Source organism: Salvelinus alpinus, chromosome 23 (assembly GCF_045679555.1).
Source record: "Salvelinus alpinus chromosome 23, SLU_Salpinus.1, whole genome shotgun sequence".
NCBI lineage: Eukaryota > Metazoa > Chordata > Actinopteri > Salmoniformes > Salmonidae > Salvelinus > Salvelinus alpinus.
This window is the reverse complement of record NC_092108.1, coordinates 35,098,728-35,121,133: the sequence shown is the minus strand read 5'-3', so window position 1 is coordinate 35,121,133 and position 22,406 is coordinate 35,098,728. Positions and strand designations below refer to the sequence as shown.

General features: G+C 42.5%; 1 protein-coding gene across 1 annotated transcript; it reads left to right on the top strand.

The window, feature by feature from the left end:
• The first annotated feature begins 1,878 nt into the window (after window positions 1-1,878).
• Window positions 1,879-12,765, top strand: dmbx1a (diencephalon/mesencephalon homeobox 1a). Its single transcript, XM_071362083.1, has 5 exons — window positions 1,879-2,127; window positions 6,552-6,717; window positions 6,969-7,147; window positions 7,467-7,845; window positions 10,417-12,765. Exons 2-5 carry the CDS (start codon window positions 6,564-6,566, stop codon window positions 10,839-10,841), a joined length of 1,137 nt encoding a protein of 378 aa, XP_071218184.1. The 5' UTR covers window positions 1,879-2,127; window positions 6,552-6,563; the 3' UTR covers window positions 10,842-12,765.
• The last annotated feature ends 9,641 nt before the right edge of the window (window positions 12,766-22,406 follow it).

Here is a 22,406-nt window from a genome sequence, read left to right as displayed (position 1 = left end):
ATTAACTAGTGTCTAAAGATAATGTGTAAAAACTTAAAACTACCTTAACCCTATTTTCTTGGAAAATCGTAATCCTGTTTACTGCACAACAGTGCACCATAATGGTTCCAGTTTCTCCAACTTTTGAATACAAAAAACGAAGGATTAGGATTCATCCCATGCAAAATCATATTTCTTGTGGTTTAGCTTCAGACTGCAGATATTGACAGCAGTAGGCCCGCTTTCGAATAGAATTGGAATTAACTTTATAACATTGTTTACAGTGAAATCTGTGCGTAATACGTGCGTAATTTCTACACATCTTTGGGTATCTGTAAAACACCAACTCTCTCTCTCTTTCACACGCACGCACGCACATGCACACACACACACACACACGCACAAACACACACACACGCACACACACACACACACACACACACACACACACACACACACACACACACACACACACACACACACACACACACACACACACACACACACACACACACACACACACACACACACAAACACACACACACACACACACACACACACATACACTTGGACATAAGTGTACGTTTCCCAAAGAAAGTTTCTCCTTCAAAATGTAACTACTTGAATTGCAGAACAGTCTACACATTCAAAGTGCAAACATATTCATGCATTTGAGTGTCATACATATTTAAAACGGGGGCATTTGTGATATAGAGGGTGAAAATGCAATATTCTTCATTCCATATGATCATTTGTCTGCAATTCAAATATCTGTGGACGAGAAACATGGCCAGAGATAAAACTCCGGTTAGGGAGTTTCACGCTGCCCTCTTTCCCAATAATCTTTTACAAAATATGCAAGCTTTACATTAAAAGGCTACTTTGCGCTGCCCTTAATTCCCACCTAAACGGTTTTGCTCTGCGAGAAGAAATCTTCTCTAAAAACCTTTCAAGAAGAGAAGGGCATTATTGTTTTAATCCTCTTACCCGCAGTCATTTTAAGACAGGGGTTTTTGGAGGCTGGAATGGCGTCTTGTCTTCCCTATCCTAGCCCAAATCCTTCAAGGCCGGGAGAGATTGTAAAGGCACTAGCCTGGCATCTATTAGCGATCTCTCTAAAGTCTTTCCACCACGCTCTCTACTCCAATTGCATGAAGAAAGCCGAAAAGCAAATAAAAACCCACCTATAAGGTATTCGGTTCGCCAAAACGCAAAGACTTGCATAGATTTTTTTTTTTTTATTAAACTGCAACAAGAATGTCTGTCACTGGTCATTGGGGAAAAACACTTTGTAGTCTACCACAAAGAAATATAAAAAAAAGCCAAATTTTCCATTTATAAATCAATACCATTAATTATTATACAATTATTTAACATATTAGAAAATAAGTATTCAATCTTATTTTATCTAAGTTTAAATATAATTTAACCGCGTTTTAATTCTGGATATGTCATCCATCTCCCAATTAAGGGCTACACAATATGAAAACAATTGATGTATTCACTGATATCAAAAATCCCTCAAAGGCAAGAAAAATATGAAATAGAATATTCATGATCTATTACAAACATCTTATAAAGGCCTACTTATTTTTTACACTTGTTTTCCAGAATTAAAAGGAGTTGGTATTCTTCTTAGTCCATACATTTACTGAATGTTTATCCATTCAAACACAAATGCAAAACAAATACAAGTAGACTAACATATGGGAAACTGCAGACATCATATTCTAAAGTTTATGATTTCGAATAGTATAGCGTCATTGGCCAAACGCCTGCTACTAGTGGGAGAGAAATAGTCTCTTTCTTTGATTGACAGCTTCAAGGACCACTAGAAAGCTTACATGACCTCACAGAGCCCGCTTTAAAATCCCTCTTCAGCTCGTGGCCCGGTAGATGGCAGCTTCCTATGTTGAGCGCGAGACGCAGAGGATTCAGTCACGCGGAAAGTAGCAGAGTGCGCGTTTCATATAAGACAGAACTGTGGACTTGCAATCTTTCCTCCCAAATCGCATGAACAGCACGAGAAAGGTGGACATTATAAACAAGGAGACATTGCTATAATAAGACTCCTAAGAAATCACTTTAGAACCGGGATACACTTCAGCATCAGAACATCCAAAGACAACTCGGCTGTGTTGGCGAGAGGTAGGAACTTTGTGGACATCTCTGGGACTGGGTCAAACTTGTAACTTGTTAATACATTGCTGGAAACAACAGTGTTGATACAAATCTGGTGACAAAAATAATGTATTGGTGCACACTCTATGCATACAATATACCTTATCGTAATTTCACGATATTATGTTTTACAAGAAGTCGTCGTTGTGCCAATATCGAGCGAGCATTTCCAGCTATTTCCAGCTACAGTAATTATACTTTGGGTGCAGATCCGGCAAGACTCGAAGGAATAAAGTTCAACTATATTGAATTCGTACAGATTCATGTACATTTTTGTTGAACTGAAATCTGATGCAGTAAAACTATCCAAAACATTTCGAAGATACTTTTTTACTAGCAATTGGCTAGGCTATTTCATGGAATGTGAGGTCATGCAAAAATGATGGGAGTTCTTGCAATTTTTTTATCTTAAAAAACAAAACAAATTCATATGTAGATGTACAGTGTTTTGTGGAAGCACTTCAGCGATTTCCAGCTAGGAATCATGAGGCAAGAACTTATTGTGGGTGAGGCTTTCATGGCCTTATATTGCTATTTTTATAGCCATAACAGACACAATTTAGCATCATGTACACTTAGAAAAAATGGTTCTGGTTAGAACCAAAAGAGGTTATATTGCTTGCTTCATATATGGCACCCGTAAAGGTTCTGTATAGAACCCTCTTGTAGGCTTCTTTGATCAGAACCCCAGGGGTTGTTCTTCACTGAACCAACATTGGTTACATATAGGGTTCTATATATAACCTTATGCGATGCCATATATGAAGCAAGCATATATCCCTTTCTGGTTCTATGCAGAATATTTTTTTTCTAAGACTGTAGGCCTATCATTTATATTTCATAATTCTTAACATTCAAACAAAGTTCATTTTCCACCAATCAGTTCAGATTGAATAAGCCCATGCAATTGTGTCAATATGAAATTGCAATTAACTGCAGGTTAATCGTAAATGAACGAATAATAGTTTGGTTTAGGCTGTTGTTAACCCGTGTTGCCTCCTCCTCACGTGAAATTCGCCAATCAAACACTTGTCTCGCGGCCTTTGGCAGTCTGGAATACAAAATATGTCTTACACCACGGGCAGATTGTCGCTTGCCATACACGAGTCGCCTAAGGCCCAAGTGTTTTAAGTATAAACATTTTCCTAATTTAGTCAGATCATAGAGTTGCACTGTACATGCCAATTTACATAATGACGTTTTAATAATCGAAGCAATGAGCAGTGCTGCCTGTGGCACTCAAACATACAGCCCCGAGCAAGGATAGGCGTATGAATAGACAACAATGGCAGCTAGACAGAATAAGCAGGCTTGTGTGGTAAATATGGTAGGCCTATCACAAAAGCGTAATGCTTATTATCAATATCAAAAAGGAAACACATGAAAAGCGTGAATGTAAAAATGACAGTATAAGCCTATCCCTAGTTCTCCTCTCTCTCCACGCACGCGCGCGCGCACACACACGCAAGCTGTTGAACCGCACTGTACGTCCGTCCGTGTCACTGTTGATGATGAATGGAGGGCCTCGCAGTCGAAACCTATTTGCACTTCCATTAGACGGGGAGCCAAATGGGGATCAACATGCATATTTTACCCGCCGAGAAGCCATACATCTCAGCCAAAACGTTGCCCCGGGGCGATGGGATAAGAGGCCGCGAGAGAGGGGAAGGAGGAAAGCGGGCCCCATTCAACTCAAATACTTTGGGGAGCAAAGTAAATGTTTAGCGAAGCACCTTCTGTCCAGGCGAATTAAACTATTCCCTCTTGCCCTGTGATCACATTCATCAGGCACTGCAGTGACTTAATAGGTTGGGAATGGACACTGCGGGCATCATTTACACACCCACAGCTCCCATTTGCACACACAGACCGCTGCGAAATGGATATCAGCTTCATGGTGCTATGTCTGATATTATTGCTCAAATTATTAGTTGTTGCAAAAACTTTTTATAATGCAACGGGAAAAAAGGAAAAATCGTATTTATTTGGATGGAGTGTTTGATTTAATTTATTGAATTAGTAAAACAATTTTCATAGCACAATAGAGATCTATATTTGAACTCAATCAAATATTGAAATACATTTTGTAATAACACAATGATCAATATTATTCATACTATAATTAGGGTATAACATTATAAAGTAATAATAGAAATATAATCATAACTAATGATAATAATAACAACAACAGCAGCAAAAAATAATAGTTTATTATCAGGCCTATTCAATGTTGCGCAGGTTACAACTATAGCCTTTTAATTTAAGGTCTTACTTTATCAGAAATTAACATGATCAACCGATTAAGTAATATTGGATTAAGTATTGGGAAGTGAATTAACTTCAAATAAAGGCTTACTTGTCAAACATGTTAGCAATTATATTTAATATTCAATTAAATACATCAATTTGATCCTTATCACAGACTGCATAAAGTGCATCATCACGGTTTTCAGAATTTAATTATGTGTGGATAAATTAAATTCATGACTTAATTTGAATTATAACAGCTTATTTAGCTTTGGGGCAAGACTTGAGGCAGTTAATTATGTTGTATAATGTTCTTATGTAAAATGTCAGATTTTTAACATGGGAAATAGACATTTCGAAAACGACAACCTTTTTGAACGACTTGAATACCTAAATTTTCAGTCAGCCGAATTACGCATGGTCATATACATTTTTGGTTTATCTTCATTCAAAACATTCATATTATAAACATTTTGTCCCCTGTAACCAATTGGTGAACTTTCTGTATCGCAGATGCTGAGTGGGCCAATGGACATAGGCCTAAAGGAGCTCAGACACCGGTGAAGAAAAAACTTTCTAGGCTACATCCCAGGCCTAGCATGTCAAAATGCTATAGTGAGGCAATTTAAGACTAGGAACTCTCTCTAGCTTCCAAGTCCCCAGATGCCTGCCATGCATAGGAAGATCCTTTTCTTGGACCTCTCTGTAATAGTCATAACTGCTCGAGCCTCCAAGATATCCCTTCTTGTCAACGACCTCGATACTAATACTAATATCTAATCGTGTCCTGAAGCGTTTCATTTAAAGCGGCGAAGAGATAGTTGCCCTCGGAGACCTATATATAAGGCTTTGATACCTTGTTGTAAAGTTATTCTGTCCAATAAACTCAAGGCTATAATTTGGGTATTTTGATTAGGCATTTAATATAATGCTAATGGTAGCTTAATATAAACCAACTGTCCAACAAATGGTAGTTAAAATGGAATAGAGTGCCTGCTAAAATTCATAGCCCAACCAAAGGACATCATTCTAAAGCAAATGTATTGACAGAAGGTATTTCAATAGCCTATCATAACCGTTCAAAATAGTCCTCTGTGATTTCAGGTTATCATCCTGGCCCGGAACAAATCGTTTTACAGATCCAGGATCTTAATTTGAGCCAGTTTGCTACAACAGGAAAATAATCCTGCAGCAACAGGAAATGTGAATTATTATGTGATTATAATTCGTGAACATTTTTGTAGGGATTGATACATTTTTCGTAAGGGAAAATCAAGTCTGAAATTTCAAAGTTGAAATTACAAACTTTAAAAGCCTTTTTTATTAAACCTGAAATATACTACAAGTTTAAAATGTCCTGCATTGCAGGAAAGTTATCTTGCAACAGGGTGATCAAATTAAGATCCCACATCTGTATATCATTCCGAAAGCATTTAATCAACGCAATGATCTCGCAAAGCATGCAGCGCTTTCAAATGGGATTTGCACTTTTGCTGCGATCACCGGGAAATGAAGTGATTAAATTAATTTATAAGGCATCCGTCACGCTCCATTAAGTGAACGAGTGATAATTACCCCAATTAAAATAATTTTGTATAATTAATGGCTTGAACCAAGCAATAATTGGATGTTAATGGATAACGTCCAGATAATAAAATCTGAGCCATGTCTTCCGTGGCGAAAGGAAATGCATGTGTATCCGATACAAATGACTACCAAGGAGATACCCTTTCAAGGGACGTACAAGATGATTGGGCCTAGTCTATTACAAGCGCCAAAACGACATTCACATTTTAACATGAACAAATTAAGCCATGGTTTATCAAGGATCAATCAACCAGATAACACGAAAGGTCTACAACTTTTCACAAGGTGATCAAATTATGAAATACTGTATGCATAAATTGAACGTGCACCACTGTCTACTCTAGGCCCTAACTACACACAGTATCGAAAATATCATAAAGAGTCAGATAATTTTAGCCAACAGTGAATTTAGACCGTTCATTACGCGCGTATACAAAATGGGTAGGTTAACTCACACAAAAAATAGCCTATGAACAGCCCGGACATCGCTTCTTAGAGATAGACAAATAAAAACATGCAAGCAAATACTAACATGATTTATGTGTGTGTTACCACAGGTAGTGGACATCATGCAGCACTATGGAGTGAACGGCTACTCTCTCCACGCGATGAACTCCCTGAGCGCCATGTACAACCTGCACCAGCAGGCCGCGCAACAGGCGCAGCACGCGCCAGACTACCGACCTTCAGTGCACGCGCTCACCCTAGCTGAGAGACTTGCTGGTAATTGAGTCCAACAAACAAACAAACTCACACACACACACACACACACACACACACACACACACACACACACACACACACACACACACACACACACACACACACACACACACACACACACACACACACACACACACACACACACCTTTAAATTCATTATAACTTTCTGACATATTTCGCACTGCCCATTCCCCTATCCAATTAATTAAACTTGCCGTGTCTCTTCTCTTCCAACGGCTGCACATTTCAAGACATCATCCTCGAGGCTCGCTACGGGTCCCAGCATCGCAAACAGCGCCGGAGCCGCACCGCGTTCACCGCGCAGCAGCTTGAGGCCTTGGAGAAGACTTTCCAGAAGACCCACTACCCCGACGTGGTGATGCGCGAGCGCCTTGCCATGTGCACTAACCTCCCCGAGGCCCGCGTGCAGGTATGGAAGGCACAGCCACTCCAGAATTAACATTCAGAATACATAGTACCATAGTCTGAAATACACACAATACTATTGGTATATATAGGAAATATTGATGAATTGTATCTGATCAATCATAATTCATGAAGCATCTTTAACATTGGGCAAAAAATCCCAGAAAAATTACTTAGGTCATTTTCAATCTTTTTTTTACAAGTTCTCAAAAGACAAATAGTAAAACACACATACACACAGAATTCACCTTTCTCAAGCACCTTTTTATAATTATCAGGGAGCATGCTTCTAACCGTCTCCCAACCTGGCACATTTTAAACAGGTGTGGTTCAAGAACCGCAGGGCCAAGTTCCGCAAGAAACAGCGCAGCCTGCAGAAGGAGCAGCTCCAGAAACAGAAGGAGGCCAATGGAGAGGGAGGTGACAAGGAGGATTCTCCCACCACCATCACTCCAGAGAACCAGCTCCCCCCATCCTCCTCCTCCTCGGCGGTTGAGGGTCCGCCCTGTCCATTGGTGTCAGAAATTAGCATGGAGTTAAATGTGACCTCGGCAGAACAGTCAGGTTGCGAGTCGGCCACCGAGGACAACGCCACGGATAAGGAGGAGGAGTCTAAGCCACAGAGGGAGGAGCTCAAGAGCGAGAGGGCGATGACGCCAGGCAATGTCTCTCCACCCTGCAAGCGGCTCAGTCCCAAACCTGGTAAGGACAAGGTCTTAAATTATGACTGGCACTTGTACATCTCTAATATGCATAGCTTCATTGGGGGGCATTAGAAAACAGACAAAGTCAATCAAATTTAGAGGCATCCTTCAGGATAGTCAGTTAAGAGTAAACATCAAATCAAATTGATTTATATAGCCCTTCTTACATCAGCTGATATCTCAAAGTGCTGTACAGAAACCCAGCCTAAAACCCCAAACAGCAAGCAATGCAGGTGTAGAAGCACGGTGGCTAGGAAACTCCTTAGAAAGGCCAAAACCAAGGAAGAAACCTAGGGAGGAACCAGGCTATGAGGGGTGGCCAATCCTCTTCTGGCTGTGCCGGGTGGAGATTATAACAGAACATGGCCAAGATGTTCAAATGTTCATAAATGACCAGCATGGTCAAATAATAATAATCACAGTAGTTGTCGAGGGTGCAGCAAGTCAGCACCTCAGGAGTAAATGTCAGTTGGCTTTTCATACCGCTCCTTCAACTCTCTAGAGAGTTGAAAACAGCAGGTCTGGGACAGGTAGCACGTCCGGTGAACAGGTCAGGGTTCCATAGTCGCAGGCAGAACAGTTGAAACTGGAGCAGCAGCACGGCCAGGTGGACTGGGGACAGCAAGGAGTCATCATGCCAGGTAGTCCTGAGGCATGGTCCTAGGGCTCAGGTCCTCCGAGAGAGAGAAAGAAAGAGAGAAAGAGAGAATTAGAGAGAGCATACTTAAATTCACACAGGACACCGGATAAGACAGGAGAAGTACTCCAGATATAACAAACTGACCCTAGCCCCCCGACACATAAACTACCGCAGCATAAATACTGGAGGCTGAGACAGGAGGGGTCAGGAGACCCATATGAAATGCTTACATTGTTGTACAACTTCAGTTCATTTCAGTCATAGTGGAAAATTAAGAGGTGGCACAACAGCTTTTCTGGTTCTTAGTAAGTTATACATAGGTCTGCCTCCCTGCCTGCCAGAGAAACTTAGTTTAAAGTCCTAGTCTCCTTTTCACCTGATTTAACACCTAATTTACTTAACAAAAGGCATATCTCAATAAGTGGTCCAGGTAACCTCAAGTAATGGCACAAGTGGGGGGCCTTTCCTCTTTTGTTCTCTATTGCTTCTCAAGCAAGGGGGGAGGTCGATGACATTCCAAAGTCACCATCGGACCAGCTCCTTGAATGCCCTGCTCCTTGAAGTTTGCAGTTGTGTCTAAAAAACACTATTTTGCCCTTTTGTGTGTGTACTTTACTGCAGGGGTATTCAACGGGGGGTCCGCGGCCCCCTAGGGGTCCACTGAGGTACCTACAGGGGGGCCGCGAAAATATATGTAAAAAAGTGGCACTTACATTTTCATTTCAATGTTTTTATTAATATCGCTAGCAACAACAGATGAAACCAATTTTGAATTATACCTACAGTACAAAAGAGGGGAATATCATCTTTCTAATGATGTCAACTTTGTTTCTCAAATATTGAGCAAATTACACTCATTGGAGCTAATTACACTCACTAGAGTATCTGACATAGGCTTTGAAAAAGCACCTGTGAGAACCAGTCGTGGCAAGTGACACTGGCTGCTGGAAAGCTTTCCTGACTTGGACATACATTTGTGCCAACACATTGTGCTTGTTACGGAGCATATTCACATAATTTTTTCGTTGTATTGTTTGTAATTTTTTTTTGTTCTATTGTTTGTATATCGTTATTTAACATTTGTGTGACTGTCCTGTATCAGTGTTTTGTTACCTGTCATGTTTTGTGTTTTTTTGTGGACCCCAGGAAGAGTAGCTGCTGCTTCTGCAAAAGCTACTGGGGATCCACATAAACAAAAAACAACAAATAAACCAGCTAAGGAAAAGCTGCTATTAGCGAACAAGTGTTTGGAGTTGGGCTAGCACAGTTATCGTATAATAATCATCATAATGCATACATTTTAGAAGGGGTGATTCAACTTTATATTCAAGTAGATATAGTTTACCCAATAGCAGTTTTACATTTTTACATGAAGTGGGTAAAGTTAGTAATCATTTTACGAGCAGAACGGCACAGTTAGGGGGATAAACTTAAATTCCAAAAGTTTTAAGAGGTCAAAACCATTAATTTTTGAAACGGGGGTGTCACCGAAGCTGTGTTGTATTCATTAGATATGTCTGTCAAAGATGCATTATAAGCTCAAAACATTTTTCAACAAAAAAAGGACAATTATGACAATAACTGTGGCCATTTGCATGTCAATTAATCATTAACCCAAATTCCATAATCGTCACAGCCCTAGTTTGGAGTTACTACCAAATCTATTCATTTTAAAATGTTGGGTATTTGTCCTTTCCATTATCATTCACTGGATGATAAGACAAGATATGTGAAAAAAAACATATTTTGCTACATGATGGGGGTCTCTGGTTTGTCTGGTGGGGGTCCCTGGGCAAGAAAAGGTAGAAGACCCCTGCTTTACTGTATTTATAATTGCGATATCGTTTTTCAACTGGAAAAGTAAAAAAAAAAAATCCCTGGAGGACATCTTTAATGTTCTTGACTCTTATCCGTTTTTCCTTTACTCAGAATCCCCCATGGTCTCTCCGTCTGTGACGCCCTCGTCCATTGGTGTCAGTGGTGGGATCTCCCAGAGCCACTCCTACTCCTCCTCCCCGCTCAGCCTCTTCCGCCTGCAGGAGCAGTTCCGCCAGCACATGGCTGCCACCAACAACATGGTGCACTACCCTTCCTTCGACATGGGCACCCCCTCCTCCCTGCCCTACCTGGGCATGAACGTCAACATGTCCCCGGCACCTCTGGGCTCCCTGCCCTGCCAGTCATACTACCAGTCCCTGTCCCACCACGCGGCCCAGCAGGTGTGGAACAGTCCCCTGCTCCAGGCCTCTGGAGGCCTCCCCAGCCACAACAGCAAGACCACCAGCATCGAGAACCTCCGGATGCGGGCCAAGCAGCACGCAGCCTCCCTGGGACTGGACACGCTGCCTAACTGAGCCAGAGGATCTGAGTGCGGCCTAGCCGGGGCATCAAGACTACACCCCACCCATCCCATGTCTGTAACCTCCGTAGCCCTATAGGAACCATACCCAGAGGGTTTCGGGACATTGGTAGCCAGAGTTTAGAAAAACAAAATTACATTATCTCACCCTGGACCGAGTTCTCTCCTGCTTCTTGCTTTAACAGTTGCCTAATTTCTGGGCTTCCCACACAGCAGATTGAAACACAACAAAGCACGCATAAAAATAATAATACTTATTTGACCAACAACACCTGATGAGTTTAGGTAGTCTTTACTCTTATGCTGCTTTTTGACTGTAACACCAGTGTTACACTAGTGTGTACACCCTTATGCTATATTAGGGAAATTGTGTTTACGTAGCTAGGGCTGTCAGTGAGGACTTTTTAAGAGCAGAATCAACAACCTCTGCATAATCAAAACAGTTGCCCCAAGTGAGAGCAGGTCCGCCGGAGCCACGGCCCAGTGAGACACGGGTGCCGGTCCACGTAGATGGAAACAGAAAAGTCTGAGCATTTTGGGTAAAACACTGAGGCAAATCCTGTATGGAAATACACCATTAAACGGGAAATGGACTCTAAACCTGACATTGTGAACGACCAGGCTATACATAGGGTCTCTACAGCTGAGCAAATACACTTCCTTTAGGACTATTTACCTGTCTAGTGTTGCACTCGGTGAAAAAATATTTTGCTACGTAATGTTTACAGAATAGAGGCACTTTTAAGGGAATTTGGGTCTTCAAGGGGGAAAATAAATCTGTGCCGGCATTGGTGCCATTGAGAGACTACTTGTACCGTGGGACCATTAACAATTCAATTAGGCCTTGTATGTACATAGCACGTTCTAAAAAGGCAAGCACATACATAAATACAAACTCAAGCCATGTTCTCCTCAATTGCTTAATTAGAAGTGACTAATTTACCAGCTTAATGGCCAGTATTAAACCACTTTGTATGGAGACTGGCTTGGTAATGAGAAAATGATTTCAGTGACTAAATGTGCAACGCTTTTAATTACATTTTGCTCTGGGCAGAGGGGAGGGAAGCATATGCAATTACAAACATGTATACCATTTATGATTCCCTTATATCCAAAGCTCTGAAAAAAAAAATGGCCACAAAGGTAAGCAAACGATGTGTCTCAACTCAGTGTGTCCTGCTGCACCACCAAAAGAAGACGATACAACACAGGCAGATACACACCTGGTGAAATGAACCTGCATATTTCATGTTTACACCTATTTTCGCCATCTACCCCTTCTGATGTAACTTGGTAACAGCATCCCGACACAAACTGAATAGGGGGTCCTTCAGGGCTGGGGGAGTAGTATACAGAACTTCCTATTGTACCAGGAAGTTACTCTTTAAGCACTTGGAGTGGCCAGTCTTTCAATTCTTGTCAATTATGTGTCTGTGATTCTCTCTGTGCTGGGATCCCATCAAGTCCATCCACTCTGACAATGTAAATGATTTCAATATGTAAATTAAGAAGAAGAAGTTTATCTATTAATGTTTACTAGTAAGGCAAATGTAAAGGTTCTCATGTTGTAAATGTATCATAAACCGTCCCGAGTTGGGGATTCCTGTAGTTGTCAGTTGTAACATTGTAATCAATGGGCTCACGCCATTTCCTTACCTTCTCTTTCCTGGACTACCGAAGGTATTACCGTCTGGTCGTCTATGTGTCTCCTCCAGTTGAGTTCCATTGTGGCTGTGATATTTAAAAGTTCTACTGTTTCTCTCCAGCCGTCTCTGTCATACTAATTGGTCCAGTGGTAGATTTAAAATGACGGAGAGAGTAATACATAGGCATTATTATTTTTTATCTTAACAATGTAGGTTCGAACAGTGATGTTGCAAAATAAACCCTAAATAAAGCAATGCTTGGAGATCTTTATACACGAGGCTTCCTTCAATGTGTTTTTGTTCGCCTATGACAAAGCTAGCCACAGCTAACGATTAACAAACAGTCTTCTTATTCTACTTTTAGAATAAACAACATATAGTTGCCAGTACAACGTTGAGTTTGTAATACAGCAAGAATGTTACATTAGATTGAACAATAAAGTTCAGGGGTGCATAGAAACGGTCAAAGACAGGCTACTATTAATATTGCAATAGGGCAAGACATAGTGCAGTGTGGAAGGGAAAAAAACATTTAGAGGACGAGAGAGAATGTGGGAAACAAGGGTGACAGGGATAACAAGAGAGAAAGACAGAAATTATATATACACAGGAGAATGGCAAAATGACACACACAGAGACAGAGAGTGAGAGAGACAGAGAGAGAGAGAGAAAGAGAGAGAGAGAGAGAGAGAGAAAGAGAAAGAGAAAGAGAAAGAGAAAGAGAAAGAGAAAGAGAGAGAGAAAGAGAGAGAGAGAGAAAGAGAGAGAGAGAGAAAGAGAGAGAGAGAGAGAGAGAGAGAGAGAGAGAGAGAGAGAGAGAGAGAGAGAGAGAGAAAGAGAGAGAGAGAGAGAGAGAGAGAGAGAGAGAGAGAGAAAGGTAATCTGGAAGAAATAAAAAGCACGTGGGGGCATAAGCCATCCCCGATGAATAAGCAGCCCATTATCCTGAAGAATGACGGCCCGGGGCGGTGATTATGCTGCTATTATATCTTAAACAGCGTGGTTTGTCAAAATGCATAAGACCCCCCTCCCCTCCCCCTCCCACACACACAAACAATACACGACACACACACAGTCTCGCCTCTGGTAGAGTTCTAGGTTAGGATCACTGCCATCCTCCCCACCACCACGTTCCCTGCACCCTTGCTTTGCCTACTAAACTGTAATGCCGAGAGCCTGGCTGTGATATTGTTCAACTGCTAATTGATTTGGCCTCGTTAGATAAATCCTCCCTCCCGGTGGAAATACAAATACAAATATGTACACGGAGGTATCACCTACTGTAACGGTGAATTTCTCTGTTGTTACAGACGAACACTCCCTTGAAAGGGGACACGTGGGGTGACAACACAGATTAGCATTGCGAACGTGAACGTGAACGTAACACCCAACCTCAACCTTGCTGTGTTTTATTACATGGTATGTGCTCTATTCCAAGGGCATCCATGCTATAACACTGACATGGTTCTAGATACGTAAAGCTGAATGTCCTTGTTATTCGGGTTAGCAATTTCACCCCTGGGATTTTAAACCAGCAAACACTAGTAAGTGGTCTTTATCACACCCCCAAACACAGAAATGCATGGACACACACATACACACACCGGTGCCTGAGGGCCCAACGGGGATTGATGTAGTGTAGATTGAAATGCCGCAGGGTCAAATGTTCAGCCCTTGATGCAGGATAAGGTGCTCTTCTCTATAACATCCAGAGGAAAGTCTGCACATTGCCCAAATAGCCTACCTCCCAGTCCTAACAATATGGACATCGATCTAAAAATGTATCTAGCTGGAATAAACCTCTATACCACAGCACAGTGGATCATTGAGTTGAGAGCGCTCCTCTCATCATCAGTAGCACTATCAATATGACTCTTATCCAGTCAAAATGCTGTTCCGAGGTCTTTTTCCTTTTGTATCTGTGGTCACAAAACATCAACGTGACCATCATGTGGAGCTGGTGCAAACAGGACAAGTGCATACATACGGCTTGTTTGGAGTGAGTATTTGGGTTCGGCTTTATTTGACGGTCCTTGTCCACATCACTAAGGATCTATCATGATCCATACACACCAACGCAGTTGTGAAGAGGGCATGACAACGCCTCTTCCACCTCAGGAGGCTGAAAGGATTTGACATGGGCCCTCATATACCCCCCCTCCCAAAATTTGACAGCTGCACCATCGAGCGCATCTTGACTGGCTGCATCACCGCTTGGTATGGCAACTGCTTGGCGTCCGATCGCAGGGCATTACAGAGGGTAGTGCTTAGGGCCAAGTACATCACTGGGGCCGAGCTCCTGGACATCCAGGACCTCTATACCAGGCGGTGTCAGAGGAAGGCCCGAATAATTGTCAAAGACTCCAGCCACCCAAGACATAAACTGTTCTCTCTGCTACCACACGGCAAGCGGTATCGATGCACCAAGTCTGGAACCAAGAGGACCCTGAACAGCTTCTACCCCCAAGCCATAAAACTGCGAAATAGTAGTTAAATAGATACTGTAGCTTCACAGACTATCTGCATTGACCATTTTTGGACTCATCACACACGCTGCAGCTACTGTTTATCATCTGTCACTTCATTCCTAGTTATATGTACATACACTATACATGCTTGTGTGTGTATGTGGACACCCCTTCAAAATGAGTGGATTTGGCTATTTCAGTCACACCCATTGCTGACAGGTCGAAAAATAAAATCGAGCACACAGCCATGCAATGTCCATTGGCAGACATTGGCAGTAGAATGGCCTTACTGAAGAGCTCAGTGACTTTCAACGTGCCACCGTCATAGGATGCCACTTTTCCAACAAGTCAGTTATTCAAATTTCTGCACCGCTAGAGCTGTCCCAGTCAACTGTAAGTGCTTTTATTGTGAAGTGCAAACATCTAGGAGCAACAACAGCTTACCCGTGAAGTGGTAGGCCACACAAGCGTACAGAATGTAGCTCGTAAAAATCATCTCTACTCAGTTGCAACACTCACTACCGAGTTCCAAACTGCCTCTGGAAGCAACGTCAGCACAAGAACTGTTCGTCGGGAGCTTCATGAAATGGGTTTCCGTGGTCGAGCAGCCGCACACAAGCCTAAGATCAACATGCGCAATGCCAAGCGTCGGCTGGAGTAGTGTAAAGCTCACCGCCATTGGACTCTGGAGTGGAAACGCGTTCTCTGGAGTGATGAATCACGCTTCACCATCTGGCAGTCCGACGGACAAATCTGGGTTTGGCGGATGCCAGGAGAACATTACCTGTCCAAATGCATAGTGCCAACTGTAAAGTTTGGTGGAGGAGGAATAATGGTCTGGGGCTGATTTCCATGGTTCGGGCTAGGTTCCTTAGTTCCAGTGAAGGGAAATCTTAATGCTACAGCATATAATGACATTCTAGACAATTCTGTGCTTCCAACTTTGTGGCATCAGTTTTGGGAAGGCCCTTTACTGTTTCAGCATGACAATGCCCCCGTGCACAAAGCAAGGTCCATACAAAAATGGTTTGTAGAGATCGGTGTGGAAGAACTTGACTGGTCTGTACAGAGCCTTGACCTCAACACCATCGAACATCTTTGGGATGCCAACTGCGAGCCAGGCCTAATCGCCCAACATAATGCTCTTGTGGCTGAATGGAAACATGTACCCACAGCAATGTTACAACATCTGGTGGAAAGCCTTCCCAGAAGAGTGGAGGCTGTTATGGCAGCAAGAGGGGGACCAACTCCATATCAACGCCCATGATTTTGGAATGAGATGTTCGATGAGCAGGTGTCCACATACTTTTGGTCATGTAGTGTATCTCTATTAATTACCTCGTACCTCTGCACATCGACTTGGTAATGGTACCTCATGTATATAGCCAAGTTCTCATTACTCATTGTGTATTTAATATTACTTTTATTATTAAGGGTTATTACTTTTCTATTATTTCTCTATTTTCTTTCTCTCTGCATTGTCGGTAAGGGCCCGTAAGTATGTTGTTTACTGTTTACTAAGCATGTGACAAATAACATTTGATTTGTGAACTTACATATTTACCAAATACCTACAGTGGGCTCCAAAATTGCTGGCACCCCTGACTGGCAATGCACAAATAATGCTTAAACAAATATAAACAATATCATTATAGAGATAAACTCAAAATACCAACATGTGAGAAATACAATACTTTATTCATGTTTCAATGGAACCAACCAAAATAATTTATTGATTCAATAAAAAATCAATGTCCTCCAAATCAAGGTTTCACAATTAATGGCACCCTTAAAGATTATTGTAAATAACATCTACCAAAATTGAACCACAAATTAAATTCCACTTATTTAAGTTTATTTAAGTCTTAAGGAACTATAATGAGCCATTACATCACTTCCTGTTTCACTAGGGTATAAAAATTAGGTAACACACATGCAATATCCCACTGTCATCCAACACCATGAAGAAAACAAAATAACTGGCAGTTCAAAAGAGACAGATGGTCATCGACCTTCATAAATCTGGTAATGGCTACAAGAAGATCCACAAACGATTGAATATACCACTGAGCACTGTCGGGGCAATTATTAAAAAATGCTAAAGATATGTAACAGTTGAAAACCTCACGGGTAGAGGACGCAAATGCATTTTGCCCCCCAGGATAGGGAGGATGATGGTAAGATAAGCAACAAAATCCCCAAGAATCACTGTGAAAGAATTGCAGGCCTTGGTGGCGTCTTGGGGTCACCAGGTTTCAAAAGTCACCATCAGACGCCACCTCCACAACCACAGGCTCTTTGGAAGGGTTGCCAGAAGAAAGCCCTTTCTGACCACAAGACATAGACGCAAGCGCTTGGAGTTTGCCAAACGTCATTTAAATTATGACTGGAAGAAGGTGCTCTGGTCAGATGAGACCAAAATTGAAAGTTTTGGTCAGATACAGCATCGGCATGTTTGGCGTCGAAACAGAGATGCATACAAGGAGAGGTACCTCACACCCACGGTGAAATATGGAGGGTGGTCAGTGATGTTTTGGGGCTGTTTTAATTCCAGAGGTCCAGGAGCACTGGTTAAGATTGATGGCATAATGAATTCCACCAAGTATCAGGCAATTTTGGCTGACAATCTGGTTGCCTCTGCCAGAAGGCTGGGACTTGGCCGTAGGTGGACTTTCCAAAAAGACAATGACCCGAAACATACCTTAAGATCCACACAGAAATGGTTCTGTGACAACAAAATCAATGTTCTGCCATGGCCATCTAAGTCGCCGGACCTCAATCCAATCGAAAACCTGTGGGCTGAGTGGAAGAGGGCAGTTGATAAGCGCAAACCCAAGAATGTGAAGGATCTTGAAAGGATCTGCATAGAGGAATGGTCCAAAATCCCTCCAAATGTGTTCCTTAACCTTGTCAAACATTACAGGAAAAGACTCCATGCTGTTATCCTTGCCAGAGGTGGTTATACTAAGTACTAAATGAGGAGTGCCAATAATTATGAAACCTTGATTTTGGTTCAATTTATTTTGTATTAAATAATTGTATGATTTTGGTTGGTTCCATTGAAACATTAATAAAGTACAGTATTTCTCACATGTTGGTATTTTGAGTTTCTCTCTATAATTATATTGTTTATATTTTTTTAAGTATTGTTTGTGCATTGCCAGTCAGGGGTGCCAGTAATTTTGGAGCCCACTGTACATATTGCTTTCTTTGCTACTGAATGAAATAATTTAAGCTGTTGATATCAAGCTGAAACATTTAAGGGCCGACAACGTCCAAGAATAATGTAACTAATAGCCGATAGTGGGAATACTGTTGATGCAGCTGAACTTGCAGATTGCTGATTCTTCAGAAAAAAAGGATGTTTGTCAGAAACGTTATTTCGAGAAGAAAAATGCACCCTGGCTCTTAAATTTTTCTGACACGACCACGGCCTCGGCACCTCCTGCACAAAAATCACAGTGTATTCAATCAGTGTTTTTCTCTCCCGCCTCCATGGTTCTCTTAAAAGGTTTTAACCACGCAGAGAATGAAAAGTGCGAACGTAAGAAACCCAGGCCCATTGAGGTGACAGGCTCTGCCAGAATATGATCCTAATCCTGTTTCCAGCATTCTTTTAGCCCGCTGGCATCACAATTTAGCCACATATTCTCTGAGCTGTCAACCCAGGGAAATCCCTCTAATAGCGCATTGCCCAGATACACATCAAAGTGCTCCTGGAAACCACCGGGAGCTTAGTGACTGACACACACACACACACACACACAACTCTGATGTTCAACAGGCTTTCAAACATTGAAGCATTAAAAGTTTGAAGACTACCAATCCTTCTACTATTTGAATCGTTCAAGCAAGACCGTGCGCAGAATAAATGCATCGTCTTTCCACATGTTTGTCGAGGAGAAAGTTCCTGATAAAGAAAAGAGGGGGAAGAGACTAGATCTAGAAACAGAGGACAAAGAGAAAGAGTGATGGCCAGAAGAGGACAACAGGTGGTTGAACTCTGCAGCCCGGGACACGCTTCTTTAGTTCCACTTGATCTCCCTTTTCTATTCTTGCCCCCTTTTTTTTTTTAAACACTCTCCCTGCAATCTCGTCCCAAGCTAATCCTTTTAGAGAGAGAAAACCCCCTCTTTTCCAGTGGCCTGGCCAAGGCCAATGGACGCAGTGCATCGCCTGTCCCTGAGATGCTATCAGTCAGGAACACCTGCACATCACACACACTACACAATAATTTTGATATCGCTCTGATTTTCCATAGAATCCTTACATAGCCTACCGTAATATACGAATTTGTATCGTCAGTTAATAACTTGACAGCTTTTTTTAAATCGACATAAAAAGACAAGGTAGTGTTGGGAAGATGCCTTCTCTTGCCTCAAGAAGGTAAGTGTTGGGATAGTTTTGGCAATTTATCCAACATTTACCGTAGAGCCTGAGAGAGATCTGTCAAGTCAGTTGATACCTAATAAAGCTTTTTGAAAGCCGTTGCAAAAAGTGGAATGACAAAGTAGTGCGTAGGGGAGGCCATGAGTAGTGTTTGAGCCCTGTGGCGTGTTGGTTTCCTGCTGGGCCCACTATTCACGGTGCATCTGGAACAAAGACCCCCACTGGTGAGATCCTCTCACTCACAGCGGACAGGGCCGTACGTCTGATCCTCGCCTGTGGGCCTAGACACCCAGCAGAAGCTTCTACATGAACACATAGATGTTCATGAACACATACAGTGGGGAGAACAAGTATTTGATACACTGCCGATTTTGCAGGTTTTCCTACTTACAAAGCATGTAGAGGTCTGTCATTTTTATCATAGGTACACTTCAACTATGAGAGACGGAATCTAAAACAAAAATCCAGAAAATCACATTGTATGATTTTTAAGTAATTAATTTGCATTTTATTGCATGACATAAGTATTTGATACATCAGAAAAGCAGAACTTAATATTTGGTACAGAAACCTTTGTTTGCAATTACAGAGATCATACGTTTCCTGTAGTTCTTGACTAGGTTTGCACACACTGCAGCAGGGATTTTGGCCCACTCCTCCCTACAGATCTTCTCCAGATCCTTCAGGTTTCGGGGCTGTCGCTGGGCAATACGGACTTTCAGCTCCCTCCAAAGATTTTCTATTGGGTTCAGGTCTGGAGACTGGCTAGGCCACTCCAGGACCTTGAGATGCTTCTTACGGAGCCACTCCTTAGTTGCCATGGCTGTGTGCTTCGTGTCGTTGTCATGCTGGAAGACCCAGCCACGACCCATCTTCAATGCTCTTACTGAGGGAAGGAGGTTGTTGGCCAAGATCTCGCGATACATGGCCCCATCCATCCTCCCCTCAATACGGTGCAGTCGTCCTGTCCCCTTTGCAGAAAAGCATCCCCAAAGAATGATGTTTCCACCTCCATGCTTCACGGTTGGGATGGTGTTCTTGGGGTTGTACTCATACTTCTTCTTCCTCCAAACACGGCGAGTGGAGTTAGACCAAAAAGCTCTATTTTTGTCTCATCAGACCACATGACCTTCTCCCATTCCTCCTCTGGATCATCCAGATGGTCATTGGCAAACTTCAGACGGGCCTGGACATGCACTGGCTTAAGCAGGGGGACCTTGCGTGCGCTGCAGGATTTTAATCCATGACGGCGTAGTGTGTTACTAATGGTTTTCTTTGAGACTGTGGTCCCAGCTCTCTTCAGGTCATTGACCAGGTCCTGCCGTGTAGTTCTGGGCTGATCCCTCACCTTCCTCATGATCATTGATGCCCCACGAGGTGAAATCTTGCATGGAGCCCCAGACCGAGGGTGATTGACCGTCATCTTGAACTTCTTCCATTTTCTAATAATTGCGGCAACAGTTGTTTCCTTCTCACCAAGCTGCTTGCCTATTGTCCTGTAGCCCATCCCAGCCTTGTGCAGGTCTACAATTTTATCCCTGATGTCCTTACACAGCTCTCTGGTCTTGGCTATTGTGGAGAGGTTGGAATCTGTTTGATTGAGTGTGTGGACAGGTGTCTTTTATACAGGTAACGAGTTCAAACAGGTGCAGTTAATACAGGTAATGAGTGGAGAACAGGAGGGCTTCTTAAAGAAAAACTAACAGGTCTGTGAGAGCCGGAATTCTTACTGGTTGGTAGGTGATCAAATACTTATGTCATGCAATAAAATGCAAATTAATTATTTAAAAATCATACAATGTGATTTTCTGGATTTTTGTTTTAGATTCCGTCTCTCACAGTTGAAGTGTACCTATGATAAAAATGACAGACCTCTACATGCTTTGTAAGTAGGAAAACCTGCAAAATCGGCAGTGTATCAAATACTTGTTCTCCCCACTGTATGTGATCCTGCGACCAAGGCCTATCATAACCTTTTAGGGGGGGGGGGGCGTTTGCCCTGACGTCCATTCTGAGGGTTATATAAACTACATAGCTGATTAACCAGTCATCAGGCCTATATCCCAAAGGTTTCTGCTCCACTCTAAACCGCAATCGTTCACCCCAGGCTGTTATTACATCGTGTGCTGATATCATACCACATCATTTACTGTCTTCTGTGGACACAAAACTCCCAACACTCATTCACTTATCTTGGTTTAACTCTAAATCTTCCCCTCGGTCGCTCTCACTCACTCCCCCTCTCTCATAAACAGAAACACACACACACAACCTCATGATATAGACCAGCGTTTCCCAACCCTGGTTCTCCAGTACCCCCAACAGTAGACATTTACAGTGGCCCTGGCCAAACACACCTCATTCAGCTCATTGAGGGCTTGATGATTAGTTGACAAGTTGAATCATGTGTGCTTGTCCAGGGCTACGATAAAAATGTGTTCTGTCAGGGGGTACTGGAGGACCAGCGTTGGGAACCACTGATGTAGTCTACCTCTCCCGACACGTAGGCCTACAGCAAAGGAACACCATTGGCTAATTCAATAATGAACGGCCCAGTAAAAAGAGAAGGGGGGAGAAGAGAGGAGTAACTCATCCCTAATAGTCTTTCATCCCCTGAGTGTTAAAACATGTAAATTTATGTAAAAACCCATAGGAAACACATATTTACAATACGTTTAGGTAATCACAAGATGCGGGAGCGGCGTCCTGGGCCGCCGACGGAAGCAGTCAATACAGAAATAGTTTTTATGTCTCATTAATTCCCTTTGCATTCGCCGATACATCCTCTGTTACCGCGGTAATACAGTAATCACTCACAATCGGCCAGTGAAATTATCTGCACTCATCTGTGGAATAAAAAAGCGAAGGGGAAAAGGAGGTGAGAGATCCCATTTTGGCATCGCTCTTGCGTCCTTAATGTTCATCTGGGAGCCGCCGAGCAAACAGCCTCTCCTCTCCCTCGGTGGCGCCGCTCGCGAGCCGCTTAATGGCAGCGGGAAGTCGATGACACTCGGCGGCGCTCGCTCGTTAGCCGTGCGCACACCTCTTTCATGCTAC

Coding starts and splice junctions, on each gene's coding strand:
- dmbx1a (XM_071362083.1), top strand. CDS start 6,564: ATGCAGCACTATGGAGTGAACGGCTACTCTCTCCACGCGATGAACTCC. Junction 6,718..6,968: donor CCTAGCTGAGAGACTTGCTG/GTAATTGAGTCC, acceptor GCACATTTCAAG/ACATCATCCTCGAGGCTCGC. Junction 7,846..10,416: donor GCGGCTCAGTCCCAAACCTG/GTAAGGACAAGG, acceptor TCCTTTACTCAG/AATCCCCCATGGTCTCTCCG.